Source organism: Rissa tridactyla, chromosome 2 (genome assembly GCF_028500815.1).
Source record: "Rissa tridactyla isolate bRisTri1 chromosome 2, bRisTri1.patW.cur.20221130, whole genome shotgun sequence".
Classification (NCBI taxonomy): Eukaryota; Metazoa; Chordata; class Aves; order Charadriiformes; family Laridae; genus Rissa; species Rissa tridactyla.
In genome coordinates, this window is record NC_071467.1 from 91,992,252 (window position 1) to 92,009,992 (window position 17,741).

The 17,741-nt window shown below is 44.9% G+C and overlaps 1 protein-coding gene across 2 annotated transcripts in view; it reads right to left on the reverse strand.

Moving 5' to 3' along the window:
• SLC22A23 (solute carrier family 22 member 23) overlaps positions 1–17,741 on the reverse strand; it is a 116,654-nt gene that overhangs the window by 25,471 nt on the left and 73,442 nt on the right. For both annotated transcript variants that reach the window (XM_054190461.1, XM_054190463.1), the window contains exons 4-5: positions 9,723–9,891; positions 4,458–4,585 (exon numbers count right to left, since the gene is read on the reverse strand). In XM_054190461.1, coding sequence (XP_054046436.1) covers positions 4,458–4,585; positions 9,723–9,891 — 297 coding nt within the window. The remainder of the gene's footprint in view (positions 1–4,457; positions 4,586–9,722; positions 9,892–17,741) is intronic.

Genomic DNA, 17,741 nt, shown 5'->3' on the forward strand with positions numbered 1-17,741 from the left:
CATCCTACACCAAAATAAATCAAGCCATCTAAGCAACATGCCTTTAAAAGGCGAAAGGACAGCTGGCGCTTTGGGATTTCCGATTCCCCTAAAGACTCTTTTCTTCTGTTCTTTAAACATATGTCCATGCTTCCCTAGCATTTATTTCACTCAGGTCAAAAAGACAATTCTGCAGCTGCACTGAAATCTGTGTTTGTTTCTTGTTCCACAGGGGAACAGGGAAGAGATGGGGAAGTTTTTGGAGAAACTGGCAGTGAAAAACCTGTACTAGATTAATATTATCAAAATATTTCATTTGCTCATGATTGAGGCTGACTTTTTTCAATAATGTTTTGAAATATTTGTCAACAAAACTCACCAAGCCTGTTTTACAAATGACATTTCAATATGCAGCTGGATAAAAATCATTCCCTTGATGTAAAAATGAATTTGAACTTTTATTTCTAAAAGAAGACAAAATGTTGAGCCAACTGGTAGAATTTTGAGACTCAAAACATTAGGGATGATTTAACACCTAGATTTCTTAAAATATGACCACATAAACCCAAAAATCTCTTTATGGAGGCTAACCATTCCTGCCAAAAATCACAAGGCACCAATCACTCAAAAATAAAGCCACTAAAAGCTGTCAAGGTAGCAGCTCTCCTCTGGTTTTGCAACCAACGACAGACACTCTTTTACACCCCTGGGGCAGGTTACTGAGAAGATAAGGGCAATGTTAATTTACAACACTCTGGACTCCTACCAACATCCCTTGTCTCACTTTAATTTGTTTGCCATGCATACTCTCTTGCTGGCTGAGCCGTGCTCATCAACTGAGCATTGTGATTCAAGAAGGACAGGGAACTGCTGGAGAGGGTGCAGCAAAGGGTTACAAAGATGATTAGGGGACTGGAACACCTCTCTTATGAGGAAAGGTTGAGGGACTTGGGTCTCTTCAGGCTGGAAAAAAGACAACTGAGGGGGGACCTTATCAACGCTTATAAATACTTAAAGGATGGGTGTCAGGAGGATGGGGCCAGGCTCTTTTCAGTGGTGCCCGGGGACAGGACAAGAGGTAACAGGCACAAACTTGAGCATTGGAAGTTCCACCTAAACATGAGGAGGAACTTCCTTACTTTGAGGGTGGCAGAGCACTGGCACAGGCTGCCCAGAGAGGTGGTGGAGTCTCTGTCTCTGGAGACATTCAAAACCCGTCTGGACGCGTTCCTGTGCAACCTGCTCTAGGTGACCCTGCTCTGGCAGGGGGGTTGCACTAGACAGTCTCCAGAGGTCCCTTCCAACCCCACCATTCCATGACTCTGTGATTCTGTGAACTGCCTGCGCTGATTTTCTCCAGACATGGGTTGTTACCACAACTGCTGACCTTTCAACCGCAGCTGGACCACTGTCCAGACATTTAGTTGTTCTCTTTAGAGACATCTCCCAGCAGAGCACTTGCAAACTACTCCCACCCTAGGTGTTGATTCAAAAACAGCAGATAAATTTTGCTTCCTTTTTTTCCCCCCCAACACATGGGCCGCCTCCCTGTGGAGCAAACAGGCCTTATGGAAGATCAGTGGCCCTTTCCACTATGGGTATGGTAGCCAAATGGACCAGTTAAAGCTTTCAGCAGGCAATGGGAATGGCGCGATTCTCCAGAAAGGAAAATAAAGCCTGTTCATTGCTTGGACAGCGATTCAGAATTGCATTTTCTTCTATCCCAGAAATACTTTCCCCACTTAAACGCTACTTCTTTTTATTATGTAACTTGTATCAGCTGCCAAAATGGGTACGTATGAAAATACTGTAACTCTTGTAATAATCTGTTATATAGGATACACTAATTTGACTGGTATGCAGTAGTAAAATTACAGTGGGATTTCCAGCTGGAAGGGACTGCAAGCGAGCGGTTTATCATTTAAACGTATTGGGAGTAATTGAATCACAGGAGGCTGTTACAACAATGCAGTGAGGAATAATAAACAGCAACACAATGGCCCCTAACTAGAGCAAAACAGTTTCCAGCCCTTTCAGATGGAAAACAAGGAATATAACAAATCCCAAACAAACCCCCTCCACACAGATAGGAAAGCTCAACAATGGACTCAAGGGGAAACAGGGGATATCTGCATCAGGCTCAATGGCATCCTTTCTCCCAGACAAATACCATTTTTTTTTACCCATTCCCTGCTGCAGCAACTATGGGTATGTGATTATAACACACAGAAGCAGAGAAATGCTTTCTTCTGCTTACTGATCCCCGGGGAACCACACGTCCTGCGGTTTGATCACATTATTCATTTGGGATTTCTACTTTTCTCCTGTCCTCACTCGGACCGTCAGCACTCCCATGCACCCAGAAAGAGAGACAAGGTCCTTCCTTCCAAAATTTTTATTTAGGCGCATTTCATCGTTGTGACACTGCTCCTCTCTTACTCTCCCTACAGAAATGCAGCATCCCTTCAGAGCTGCGTCAGGAAAGCCTTGATGCATGGGACTGCAGAGAGAGTTTAAAGAGAAAAAGAGAGGGAAGAAATAAAAACCCCAACAATATCCCCAACAAATCCAGCATCAGCAAGGAGGCTGAAATGACTGTGTTCTGTATCACTTAAAGTTTACAAAAGGTAATGTACTGACAATTGTCATATCTAAGTGTATTTGCAGGCAGAGAATCCATAGCATCAAGATGTGTAATAACACTGTTTTCCACAAGAAACAGAGTCCCTCCTTAAACAGGAGTGTACCCCTACCACGAAACTGCTGGAAAAAGTAGTAAGTCATGAATAATAGTCATAAAATCGTTTTGATACTTAGCATTCCTCCGCAGACAATGTCATTATACATGGCTTAAATAAATCCTTCTAGCACACGTTGCATCTCTATAATTTTTCTTAAAGGAAACTCAGGTAATTTATTTTTTCTTTCCCCCAAATTACATTTGATTTCATCTGCAAATTCAAGAAGCTGACTAGCTGAGAAAAGCCAAATTTAGAGTTGGTTGGAAAACTCCAAGTCCAACTGTGAGACATTTCGTTGCCTCAGAGATAAGTTTTCTCCAAGATCCACCATTTTACTCTGGGGAAGATCTGCAAAAAGGAGGTGGGGGAGATGGAGATCACCAGGTTAATGGCTGCTCACATACCCCCCAGCTTTTCAGAACTTTACCAGAAAAATGGCATTTGCATTGCAAAGCCACATTGTCTGCGATGCAGACCCAGAAACTGTAACCCCAGACACCCAATTCACGTGCAAAGAAGCTAATTAACGCCAGTCTGCCAACTGCACCAGGAATCACAGCAGTGACCTGGGTAAGAATACCACAGACCCAAATCAGGACTTTTTCACCCCTCACTGCTGAAGACTGCATTCCTTAGGCCCTGATGTTAACGGTGACATTTTTCTATTCTGAGTGAATCTGTTCCATTGATGACTGATGCCTTTAACATCGACTGACCGAAGCTACAGTCACCCCAGAGACCTTTGGCAGCGAGTATTGGTCAAGCGTGGGAAGCATCACCCCTACCTGTGGGCAGAGCTACGGGGTGAGGGCTCCCTGAAAACCCCAGGGTCCGAGTAGGGAAGGGTTTGAAAAAGTGTGTAAAAAAAGAAGCATTTCCGCTGTTTTCTGACTAGTAGTCTGATACAGATTGCAAGCAACAGTGCAAAACGGGTGTTTACGGGCTCCGTCAGGACTGTGAGAAGGAAGAAGGGAGCCTCTTCTCCCCACCACATCTCACAGGTGCTCCAGTGAGATCAAGATCCAGAAACTCTTGCCCTTTATTGTAATTAGAACCCCCCCCCCGCCCCCGGGTCTCTTCTGCAAAGCACCCCGCGAGACAGGAGTACGGCTATTTCAGTGGCAGTGCTGGTGACAAAAGGAGTCAGCTCTGTCTAAAAGCAAGGATAATTTAGACTTTCAACTAAAAACTGCACCCTACCGCTGCGGCTTGCAGGCTCCCCCCATCTCCAGAGCAGCATCACTCAGATGATGCAGGAAGGGAAGGGAAAACGGCTCTTGGAGTAAGGCTTTAAAGAGGAACTGTAACGCAGTTTAGGTCTGCCACGGGGCTGGCGCTTTAGAATTGGGGGTTCAAGTGCTGCCACTTCTCCAAATTGACAAAATAAGTGCTGCATGATAGGCATGATCCCAGCGAGCAGCTTCCTTAAAACACAGTTTCCAGAGGCACACAGGGCTGAAGGTGCACTCTGCAGCCATGGCAAAGTTCTTCAAGGGATGTCCCTAAAGACACACGGCGCTGCAAGATCAGGCTATAATTGCTAGGACTGTTCAACAGGACGAGTAATTTTAAATACCGTGCTGGAGTTGGAAGGGTTTTTCAAGGAAAGCAAAATGAATGAATGGATGGGATGATTTTACAGGCAGTAAATAGATTATTTAACTCTGGGCAGCAACGCCACATGCAGCCTTTAGAGAAGAGCGGAGGGATTTGTAGTTGTCTGTCTGTCCTACTCACCAGGCACCACTCCTTTGATGTCACTTTCCGTGTTCATCCTGTTCTTGTGTGTGAACTGAAGGATCAGTTCCTTGGATGCCTCGAACTGTTGTGTAGCCATCAGCCACCGAAGAGACTCTGGGAAAATACTTCAAAGATGGAAAACAGGTTAGGGTGGCTTCCAAGTTTCTGTCATGAGGAAGAACTGATAGTGTTTAGCTGCTCATTTAACCGTTCATGGGCTACATACTTATTTACAAAAAGCAAAAGAATCACTTATGAAACAAATAAGAGGAAAAAAAGATTCAAAATGAGAAAATTACTGGCATTTTCTTTTACACCAATTCATAAATGATACAGGAGCTATCCCACCACCTAGAAATAGGACAAATTAGAATTTTATAATGTATTAGAGGTGTTCTGCCTGTTAATGCAATTTTGAAAGAACTGGGAGAAGGAGGAAGCGCTGTCTGCAGTAGACGTTTGCTGACAAGCAGGGAATGAATGAGCTGTGCAGCTAACACATGGTAATTCAGAGCAAAGAAGGAAAATAGATGACAGAAGTGATTTGGATTCTCTTGTGAAGATGGATAAAGGAAAGAGAAGAATTACTTTTTAGGACTATAATGGCATTTAATTTTTAAACATGTCAAAAATCTTCATATTCAGAGTTTAAGCCCTTTATTTTTTTTTTTTTTTAAATACAGGTCAGTATTGTGTATGTTCCAGACAACACTCAGCTGTTGCTCTAAAACTTTCCCCTAGTAAAGACAATATTATGTTAGTTGAGTCACCATATAAACATATACATACACACAGTTACAAAAGAAAAACTTTTATTTTCCATCTGGTTGTTTCCTTAAAGTGCTGATAGTCACTTGAGGCATTAGCTTAACTGATCGGTTGTCCTTTTTTTTCAGATAAGTCTATTTTCATACAAAATCAAAAGAAATATGTAGATATTAAAACCAACAAACAAACCAACCCCATATTCCTTAGATATGAAAACTTTCAGACCTGACTACAAGCATATTTTTCTTTCTTGTTTAGGCCTCATTTTCACTAATCTTTCAAAAGACCTTTCTTAGAACATCTTTAACAAGTGTTTTTAACTTCAAATACATAATAAACCTCAAATTTCCTTCACAAAGCGCTGATCTTTGCTGTGGATGCTGCCTCAGTTCTTTTACTTCTAAGCGGCGGATCAGGCAATTGCACCTTTATGGTACCGTCTTCGAAGGTTGATGTAATTTGGAAGACAGCTTAGCAAAACCTCCATCCTATATAAAGTATTTTATTTTTTTTTTAAGAAGGAAAAAGGAGAGAAGTCAGGCAGACTGCAACCCAAATGATATTAAGCAATAAAAATACGTAACAGCCATGATGACAGCTATTCACCTTGACAGCTTATTTACTACCACTCGTGCTGCACAGATGCTCCGGCACAGCCTCCTGCGGAAAGTCCTGTACTGCAAATGCATGTTTTGAAAAATTAAGAATTCTTTGAATGAAAAATCCCCCCGTGCTTGGCTACAAAACGGGGACAGCCCCAGCCACTATCCTAAAAGCTGCACTTTTTGGACTGTCCGCTTACAGTTACCAAACAAGAAGCACTGTGGGGAGCACCTGCTTGCAGGGGAAGGAATAGAGCCAGAGGGACAGGCATCGCAGGGACAAACGCCATCTCTGCCTTCCAGCTCCTACAGGTTTGTAGCAAATGCTGGAGCCTGATGTCTTTCAGCTGCTCCATTACGAACTGTGAGCAGTGGGAGGTTCATTTAAGGATCTTTAAAAACCCCTGGGCTGCTTAGAGCCCAGGTTATCAGGCACGACAAGGGGAAGTGCTGGGTGCCCGTCTCTGTGCAAGCTCCTGAGCTCCCTTGTGGAGCATGGACCCTCTGCCAAGGGTCACCTGTGCATACCTACTGTTGCCAAACCAGGCACAAGTATCAACTCAAAAGCCAAAAAAAACAACCCCCAAAAAAGCACCAACCCCCTGACCCCGGTGGACTTCTGCACAGAAGTTTGGTCACATCCTTGTGCTTCATCATCTGGCATGAAATACTAATTGAATGAAGGTAAGACAGCTTTCGGATCACGAGGCTGAGCTGACTGCAGACACCTGGTAGTCTTCTACCTCTTCCATCAGCAAGGAAAGAGACCTGGTAGTCTGCTGTCTCCCCCATCAGTGAGGAAAGGACCAACCTTTTGCAGTCCAAGAAAGAGTAGGGGGAAACGTTCATCTCCTGTTATGCAGCTGCTGCCTGGGAGAGGAAAAAGGGAAGAGTAGGAGGGACACTGGGGAAAAAAGATCCTAACCCCAAGAAATCCTAAGAGCAGAGAAGAATCCTTGACAGACAGAAAAAGGCCTAGAATGAGAACCATGATCCTGTCCAGACACAGAGCAAGCCCATGCCCATGGAAAGGGTGTAGTCTGCCAATTAGGGGTCTGCCGCAGGGCGACAAGCCCACGTATTAGAAGTTTGGGTCTTGATAAGAGTAAATCCTATCTAAGAGCACCAGAAAAGAACTGCCCACCCTTTCCCAGTTCTTCAGTTTTGGTTAGAGTGAAGCAGTTTATTTCGGATTAGTGACACCTTTGCTGACCTTCATGGCACAGTCCTGTGAGGAGCTTCCTGCATCTGAGGGAGAGAAAATAATGCCTCTGTATAACTAGAGCTGCCTTTCCCTTACGACTCTAACACACACACACATACACACAGTTTGAAAGGAGCCTAACTTCCATAAACTTATTTTTATACGATCGTCACCAACCCCTGAGCTGACTTCCGACTTGTGTGGGTGCCTCTCTGCCCTTCCAGAATGACCTGAGAGCTCAGCAATGGCATCTGCTCCGTTTGCAGGTGTCCCAGCTCATCCCTCCTAGGCAAATCTGCCACTTCCCCCTTCTCCCCCCACCAATCCATGCCCAGCTTATCCTGTTCTTGTGCGTGAACTGAAGGATGCCTCGAACTGTTGTGTAGCCATCACTCAGCTGCACACCTCCCCAGGGACAGTATAGCCTGCCATGAGCATGTGGCCCGGAGCAGAGCAAATCTTAAGTAGGAGAGGGCTAAGCTCCAGCCTGGAGGGACAACCAGCTCTCTCACAGCAGGAGATGGAAGTAAAGAGAGGAAGGAGGAGGTAGCACAGGGGCTACCACAGCATCTGTTATTGAACTCACTGGTTTGGGTACAACGATGGGGAATTAACAAGCAATGCAGTTTTCCAGTCCTGCTTTTATTACAAATAAGTCAGATTTCTTCCTTTCCTATCTGTAACATATGCTGAGAGTCCACGCTCTGCTCCCCAACACATTGCTGGGGGAAGAGGGGAGGAAAGGAAAGAGGTAATCAAATGGTAGCGCTTTCCAGAGAATATGCAACAGATGGAAGAGAAAAGCCTATGAGAAAAGTGCATACTGTACCAACAGTATAATTAAACAGGCATCCTAACCAGAGTCCGTTTCTGCAAATGCAAAAACCCTGGGCAACGCAGATCCTGTTACTTTGGCTATTACCATTATTTATCAAGCTGCCGTATCACACATTATATAAGGGGCGTCTATTTGCATGGTCTGCCTGTCCTGTCCAGCCAAAAAGCCACTGAGCTCTTGTGGATTAGGAAATAAATGTTAGCATTTCCTATTGCTTTCATTGTCACCCAGGGGCGACCTCTCAACAGGAATGGACTAGCTCTGCCACCTGGAAAACGTGCTCTCTCCAGAAGATTGCTGAGGGGTTACTGTGGCCCGTGTTATCTTATCACATTCGTTAGGTGTCTTCATACTACTGTACTGTCCTTTTGGACGCAAGTATCTGTAAACATTATGTTTGATATTGGGTTTTATCCAGTGGTGGATATAATGCTTTCCAGCTGGTGGGCATCCCAATAGGAGGTCTTGGAGCAGATCTGCATGTGTTTGTATGTGTATAACATATGGCAGGTTTGGGAGAAAAGTATTGTATATTAACAAGAACACTCTAGCTTATTCATCATCAAGATTAACACTGACCAGATGAGACTATTTAGATGTTATGTGTTGGAAAACCGGTGGGGGCGTGGGGGGGAAGCCATTATCTTGCATAGGACTTGTAAAAGCTGCGGCATGTCTGTGAGCTTGGGGATAAGTAAAGAAATCCCCATTGAGGGTTACCACGATGGACTCAGGAGAACTCTGTAATGCCTTAATGGAAAAATATATGACTGTTAAAAATTCTTACATACTATAACAAGTTTTTACATGTTACAACTTGTCAGGCATTACAACTGGCAGCTTGGCCCCCCACGGTACATAAACAACTTGGTCCTCCATGGTGCGGTGCCCATTTTCCTCATTTTTTTTCAGTGTACAGCAACTAAATATTTTAATCTTGTTAGTGTTATCTTTAAAACGAACAATCTAGCGTGTCCTTACTGTTGTGGTTTTGTACAACACTGCTCTCATAAGCCTTGGTTGTGTTATGCCGCCACTGCGTGTCACTATTAAGACAGAATAACAAAGAAAGATTTTTTTGGATATTTATAGAGTCCTGGTAGGGATGGACCTGGCACAATCCCCAAGGTGAGAGCCACCCTATTTCTCTCAGGACAGCCATACCAACGCCACAGTGCCACCGGCACAGCAGGCAGAGAGGAGTGGGAGCAGCCAGGAGGGGAGGATTCCTAGTGGGAACAATCCTGAGCCACTGCCCGGTGCAGACCAGCCACCCAGGCTCCGGGATGGCGTGCGCTAATTCTGGCAAGATTGAGCAGGCAGTCGAGTTGAGGGCTGGCGACCTCACGCACGCAAGACGTCCAAGTGCACTTGTTCACAAGCTGACACGTGTTATTTTTAACCTAGCTTGACTAACCCGGGCCAAAGAAACCAACAGTGACAGCCCAGAACCACAATGTGGCTTTTTTAAGGGAAAACCAGCTAGGCTGTACTGCTACAATCTGACAACAGCTAGGCTGAGACGCATCCTCTCAAGAATTGTTTTCATCTTTAAAGGGGAAGCAGCAGCCAGAATAATTGCAAAGTACAACTCGCTGCTCAGCAAAAGGGGACCATCTCCCGAGTTACCACCACGTTGCAGCGCGTAACCTATGTGCGTGCTACAACAAATTATAAAGTAATTATTTCTTATTTCAAAGCCAAATCTTCACAAAAGGTGAATGGAAAAACAAAGGGAAAGGCTCACACATATTGTGAAGCACACATACTTCCTGACAGTGAAGCACCTCCCAAGTCCAGCGTTAGGAGCTCGTGTCGTCTTTGAAATGACAGGAGGAAGAAATACTTACACCCAGTAAAGCAGCATCAGCAGGAAAGGACAGATGATAACTGCCTGGAGGACCTGCCAGTCCCTGCAGAGGGCAGCCAGCCCTGGCATGAGGAACTGCCCCGCCATCTCGATGAAGCTCGCCACCATGGTGATCATGAACCGGTGCCCAGGAGGACAGAGCTCTATCCCTGAAACACAGAGCACACACAAACGCATTAGCTCCCCATCAGCAAAGGCACCCAGAGAATATATTTTTCTGAAACTTTCAGAGAGTTGATGTCCTTCAAAACCTTTGGCCAAAGTTACGCATGATCATATAAATCTTATTTCCTCGTGTATTTAGGCTTCAAATACTCCAGCAGCAATAGAGAAGCTCACTAACAGCTGGCTGAGAGGCGAACATTGCAACTTCCATACACCTATCGCATCTCCTGCAGACCTGCTGTATCCTCACTGTGAGCTTAGTCTCCACCTAGAGAAGCATTTTAGCAAATTGTAAGATATTTGTTGTTTTTTTTTTTTAAAGGAAATGTGTAGAGTGAAACACAACCCGAAGATTTTGGGTCAAGCCTTTTCACAGTTCTCAGAGACGTTGCATGCCTTTCCAATCAGTGTGCCGGAAGGCAGAAGAATACAGCTCTCAGCAGGATGCAGGCTCCCAGCTCGTACGGGATGCCACCTGCCCACAGCTTAATATGCCACGACTCAACCAGTTTCAAGCAGGATTTTGCTGACTGGGTTGTTTCTGGGTTTGCTTTTTGGTTTTGCACTAGCTAATCTTGACCAACTTTCGAACGAGCCAACCTTCCATCTGTCCTATCCCATCCTCCATCTTTCCTTTTGCTGTGGAGCAATTTACTACCATCACTGGTATCATTGGTTGTCTCAGCTGCCCCGTGACAAGCGAGTTCAGTAGATAAAAACATTCCTTAAACCCTCAATTCTGGCTACCTTTATTCAGTCCTCAGAAATTAAGATGAATTTATCAGGATCACAGCCTTTTTTTTTTTTTTTTTAAAAAAAAAGAAACCAAACCAACAAAAAACCATAAAAAAATCACAGAAGTAGAAGCAGAAAAAACGGACTGTCTTGTGGAAATATATTCAAACAATTTTTCCGCTGGTAAGACTGCAGTAGAAGCCTCTATTTCATATTTCCCATTTGCCCACATTCACTTCTACAGATTAATAATTAAGCACAATAAACCTGCCACAAATGCTGTGTACTACTTAGCGGCATGCTGATATAGAAATATAGGCTCATAAACATTCATGATATGTTGCGCTCAGCATTGCCGCTTTTCCTTGGGATGTTTCCTATGGTTGCTTTAAATTAGAATTTAACAGTTGTTAAAACTGTAAATTGGAAAGCTATAAGATAATAGGAAGAGATGACAGCTGCTCCTTCACTCTCTCATCTGTAGCTTTTTCAGCATTTATCACTGTAACACAGATTTAAACTAGCTGACCAGGAACTGACTTGTAGATCAAATGTAGGATAAAATACCACACGTTTTTTTCCCCTGTCTTTTCAGCCAATGACAAAAACTATTAATGGATTTTTGCCAATACAGAAGGAAAATGGATCTGTTGCGAGGCAGCCCAAATTTTCATTAGCTTAACCACAAACACAACAGCTTTGGAAAAGAAAGGGGGGGAAAAAACCCCTCAGAGACTCTCATTTGCTATAAACGGCTTTTACATTTTAATTACGAAAGCAAGATTAAAACACAGAGCTCCTTATGACATTAATATGGTTTCATTCTTACTAATGAAGTATCCCAAGACTAGGCGATTTTTTTTTTATTCTGTACAAAGAGGTCACTTCCGTTTTGTTTCTCTAATCTTCAAATATAAAGCAGCTCTGTTTGTTTTTCTAAACCTCAAAGTCACAGTTACTCACACTCCAATATTCCTTCATTAAGTACAAGGATGAGTTTTGTTGCTATAGAAACAGGAAGTCTGCATTAGATAGGTAAGGCTTTGGTATTTCAATTGCATTGCTTAAGTTAGTATCAGATAAAAAAAAAAATTAACCAAGAGAACAACTTTTATATGAAGTCAGAAAGAGGTGTCCAAATAATAAAATTATATTTTATTAAGTCACTGGTGCATAGTACATAACTCCATATGCAGCAGTTATTCATTGTACGGAAAGGAATCAACTTCAGAGATCGTTTAGCACCTATTTTCTTCTTTCTGTTGTCACATACATACATACATGCAATTTTTGCCCTTTCCTCTAAAAAAACACTGGAAAAGACAAAAAAATAATCCTTGCTGCAGCTGCGCGAGCCTGACTTTCAAATGACATCAGCAGGCGCTCCGTGTATGTGAAATTATCACATCTCTGTTGAAACATTCAATGTATTAGGACAGCCTACTGACTTTCTGGCATCAATTTTGTATGATAAAAGATTCAGCACCGCAGATTTTTTAGCGAGCATTTATTTAGTCAACCTCTTCCCACCTCTGCCAGCAAAGCCACCCCCCGCAGCACCTCTGCCCCAGCACCAGGAAAGGCACCCTGCTGATGCTCACACCCGTGTCGCGATGCACCCAGGCACGAGGTGCCTCTACAGCCGCAAAAATTTCCCCCCAGTTTGCACGATAAATTACCAACTCACAAGAAATCGCTACAAGGCAGAGAACAGCTTTATCTACCTGTGGCAAATCCAGCAAGAAAGCTCCAGCTCCCCACGCTCAGGGAAAAGGTTTCCACCTCAACTTCTTTGTGGAGCATGGAGGGTCAAGTAAACTCTTGTCATACACACGTATCATGGAAATTACCATCAGTACCAAAAACTCCCAGATACATCCATTTGCTCTGCTTGGAAAATTCTGTGCAGGCAAGGAGACAGGCATGGAAAGGATTTTGCTTTCTTGCCCAGCATTTCTACTCTAGGCAGGACAGTCAGAGCAGCAGATCCAACTCAGATGCCTAATTTCCTTAAGTTCCAGGCAAATGACTGCATGGGCAAGTTGAAACCTGCACACAAAGCAGTCCTGCAGTACTTGGGCAGTGAAATCACATGTGCGCGCCCAGAACATGCGGGTCATATTTTCTCACCATCGGTAGACACCCAGTAGCAGTGGACACCACAAGCGCAGAAGCGGGACCGAGCCAAGCCCTGCTGCAGAACTGCTCTGCACATGCTGCAGGTACAACCCAGCCTGAAGGCAATGGCCTCACCACGTGCTGGGTGCGGACCTGGTCCCTGTAGGCATCACTGACACGAGACAGTGAAAACACGAGACCCATTGCACAGCATATGCCTCTGGCTGGGAAACACAGAAATAAAGTGTGGACAGAAATCCTTCTTTCGGACCCTGTCCTGTATGTCCTTCCTCTACACAAGTGACCAAATCCACGTTCAGCAGCCTCATAGCCCACAAACTTGCCACAGGGAGAGTCGGTGTGAACTATGCCCCTTCTTACAAGGGATTCAAGCTTTTTTTGGGGGCTGCTTGATGCACTGAAAGTAACCCCACTACTAACATGCAGGATGAGCAAAAACACATTCTGGTGCAGAAGGAACAGTGCTGGGGCCAGATACCTTACTCCATGAGTCTGCATGCGGTGATTTGTACCAGAAGAATTAAAACTGGTGACGAACAAAGGCAGAGTAAAAGTCTGTGCGTGTGTACAGAGTGTATGCGTGTGCGAGAGAAGCGAGCAGGCCCCAGAGAGATGGATAGAACACGGATTAAAGGAATGGCACATGTCCATTGTGCCTATTGCAGCCTACCCATGATTTCATTCAAGTAACAAAAGGAGGAGGAACAACCTGACCTACAGATAAGGTACCAAGAATACAAAGAACAGAATTGAAGTCATAAAATATCTAGACTATGAGAAAAAGGAAGAGAAGAGAAATTCATTAAGTTTGCCTGAGAATTATGGGGGATGAGAAAAAACAATGAAGCAAAAAATTGTAAATGTCATCAACTCCTAAAGGGTATGAAAAGCAACCCCAAACTGCTTTGGTGCCTGCCAAAAACAACGTCAGGGATGTGACGAGGATGCAGCAGCCACTGCCTCTTGTCCTCTGTGTCACACAAGTGACCCTAGCCAGACCACGTGGACGTTCGCCTTGGTACTTGCGAGTGCACGGGTGTGAGAACATGCATAAATGAAATCCATGAGAGAATGAGCATGGTTGTGCGAAATCTGCCTCCTTGGAGACTTCGATGTAGGAAAAAACACCACAACTTTGTCCTTCTATATAGTATCTCACTGAGTTATTTAGAAATGCCATGGGAAATATTTTCAAATATTAACCAAGGGAATAAGAACCACAGCAGCTATATCGGCTGTTCCCAGTGACAAAGGCCAAGCTCAACAAAAGGACTTTCAAATCAACATTTTTGGCATGCTAAGAGGACAAATTTCAGAGCAGCTCCCCCACGACTTCATACATTGTCCTTTTTGCTTACCCCTAGCTTTGTAACAAGGGCCCTACTTGACCCCTAAGAAAGCCACATGCACCCCTAGGATGTGTTAAACTCTCCCAATGAGGAGGGCTCTGTCCCTGATGCTCCCCGCACTTCCTTCTGGAGACTGCCTCGGAGATGTCCTGGGCTGGCTTCCCTCACTGCTGCGCTCCCCCCGGAGCAGGGGCCGCCCCTTGGGTTTCAGAGGAGTTGAGTTTCACAAGAAATTCTGGCCTGAGAAAAAGTGCCTCAGATGCTGATGGACCTACACGGCTTTGAGCTTGGTCAGACTTTCTGACCATCTAGCTTTAACAAGCAGGTTGTCAGGGTACACTCTTGCACCTCAGGTGAATACAGAATCCAACGGAGGTTTCAAACCTGCAGCATTTTCCAAACACGTCCCAAAAGCATGATAAGTAGTTTTGGGACCAGAAAACCTATGGGCTGAAGGCAACATTATCACATGTGAGTCCTCATTTGATCCACCATTGTATTCTATGTGACAACAGCGGCAAGGTTAGAGTAAGATTTTCTTGACAGACCAAAACAAATAAACAACTGAAAACGAGAAGCTCATTGTTATTTCATAGGAGCCAACCCACAGCACCGGAGTCAGATCGGGTAAGATCTCCCAAGCAGGCTTTAGAATACTGAAATTACTTTTCTTTAAACAGGATTAATTTTCTCTCCTTCACTCCCCCCCCACAGAGTCCTTTGGGACTCTCATTAGAAAGAGGGGAAAGCCTGAAAAAGCCTTCACAGGCAAAAGCAGGTGCATGCCACAGAGCACATGAAGCGCTGGGAGGCCCTTCAGCAAGCGCATCTGTAGTTTTGCCAAAAATAAGTTGCATATAAACATCAGGAAATTGATTCACTACAGTTACACAGTACTGAAACCAGTGCATGCCATTTGTCATCTCATCTGGAAACAGGTGTGCCAGAACGCAGGAGCAGAGCAGAAATACAGACATTTCTGGAGTCAGACCATAGGTGGATGAGGTATGGAACATCTGGGACCTGCACACATCTTTGGAGTGTCTGCAGAGAGCCATTAGTCCTGAATATGGATTTTGTAAACCTAGAAATAGCTTGCAAAAGACGACAGGGCTCTAGGTTATTCCACAGCAAAACCAGTTGTCCCTGACAGTTGATAAAAAAAGGCTGGGATTTATGGAAAAGGACAGGAATCTATCACATATCTCTGCACGGCTGGCAAGATTTAGGAAGATCCCAACACCACTGACAGCTCAGATGGCATAGCAGGGGGGAGTTAGAGCACGCACTCCGAGCAGGACCGGGGGACATTCTTCCCACCAGGGCACCACACGAGCGACATGGGACACATGGATGGGCCAGGATGGCTCATGGCTCAGCCCTGCCTTCTGCACAACTGCAAGCACTCGGACTCGGGATGTGGGCAAGGAGGGAGCTAATGAAGAGCCTCTGCAACACCACGGGGGCTCAGCCCCACCATATGCAGAGCTGCTCCCTTGCGCAGGAGGTCACTGCCCCTGGGCATCAGCAGAGGAAGGCACGATAAAACCACAGGTCAGACAGCAGGTTACCCACAGCAAATGCAACTGACGCTGGTGACAAGGGGCACATCGATTTAAGATTGGAAAAGGCAAGGAGCCTATGCTAACGGCTTCTCCTCTCACTGGCACCAGGATGGAAAAAACCCTGGGCTGATATCCCTGAGAACAATTTTTCAGGCAACCTCTTCTGAAAAGAAGATGGCAAATTGAGTTAAAATTATCCAAGTATGCCATGGCCTGACATCTGCAATGCTGCCCGCTCCCCTTTCCGGCCGGCTCCTTTCTCCCATCCTCTCCTGTATGTAAGAAGCAGTGGAGGAGACAGGCATACAGACAGGAGACCAGAGAAGACTACAGTAACACTGGGTTAACATCGGCTCACGTTGCAACAAAGCATGGGCCTGCATAGCCCACCTCCTCCAAACCCTACCGAGTGATCTGTCACCACTGTGAAGGGACTCAAGGGCCACGTCCCGTCCTTTCTCACTCGGTCTTACGCCTGCGCACTAGTAACAAATAATTTGTTTCAGATTGCAGAAACCCTCTCGTTTGTCTTTGAAGACTGACATTTATTCTCATAGGATATTTGCACAAGGATGAATAGCAAATACTTTTATTTAAAGGGGGAAAAAAAAAGAAGTTGTAAGCCATTTGCAAATAATATATCAAGAGGAAAAATAGGTTAAATCACACTGCCTGAACAACTCTCCAGCATTCACTCACCGATCTCCAGTCCCAAAACACAAAGCATTTCTTGCACTACAGCCCAAGTGCTGGCTCCATCAGAAACCACACGCTAACTGCTTTTTGTGCCTCTGCAGTTTTCTCTCCCCACCCACTTTCAGTCTAAGAGCCACCAGGACTGTAATTATATAGGAGTATCCCTTGGAGAAAATGGCCAGGATGAAGCACCTGAAGTCCAGGCAACAGCATTCCCGCTGAAAAAAATCCCTGAGGAGACAGTCTGATTCAAGATTCACATTCACAGTTTCACATTATATTAAAAATAAATTTAAAAATTAAGATTTTGGACAGTTTCCCCCATATTACTATACACCCAACACTCTTAATTTCCTCCCTCCAAGGGCCCCTCAAGGTGTTCCTCTATCCCAAAAGGGAGGAAAACAATCAGACTCAAATGAACAAGACCCACACTATCAATTGAGCAGAAGAAAGCTCAGGCAACAGTTTTAGGTGTAAAATGAGAGACGCCAGAAATTCCCAGTGGTGGTAGCGTTCCGGAGTAGCGGGGCCAGTTTGCCTCTCAGCCCCAGCAACTGCCCAGCTGAGTCAAGAGCGAAGCGCAGGCTGCAGCCCTAAGACAGGATTTTGCATTTGGACTCTGCTTTTCAACAAAGCACAAAAGAAAAGAAAAAAAAAAATTAAAATCCCAGAGCATTTCATTTTCCAGGCTGTTCAGCGCTTCTAGCATGTCCCACCACCTCCGTGCTCCCCGAGCTGAGCCTTTTGGCACGAAGTGCTCCGTCACGGCGATCTTGAAGACTGCTGGGAGGTGACCCTGTCCCCGCTGCTGCCGTATTTCCTAATTCCCACCGAGCTCTCTCAAACCTCAGGGACCTCTTCTTTCTCCAGCACACTCCGGGGGATTTGTCCTCTGCTGTAAACAGATCAGCTCGCTGGATATTCCTAGAATAACACAGCCCTCGGGCTGGCTTGTGGTTAGCTACCAGATACAATTGCAGCAGAAACTATTAATAACTCGCAGACAAGCCTTTAAGTTTGCAGCTGGCTGCTGGCAGGAGAAATAAATAAAATCCAGCATATCTGCTTATATACCCAAATTTCCAGGTGGTTGCTAGACACAAACTTCTAGGAACTGCAAGCCCTACCCGTGGGCTACAGACACATCTCATCCCAATTAGCGCTGTCTGAAAAGGGCCAGGTGAAGCCTGCACTTGCTCCTGGCTAAGTTTAGGCACAGAGCACTTTTTCTTGATCGTCTTAGCTGTCACCAGAAGTAAGGGAGGAAGCACCACGTGTAAATAGACTTGATTAGAGAAGAGCAAATGAAGCAGCACGTGGAAGGAAAGGTTATCACGCGCACGGCGG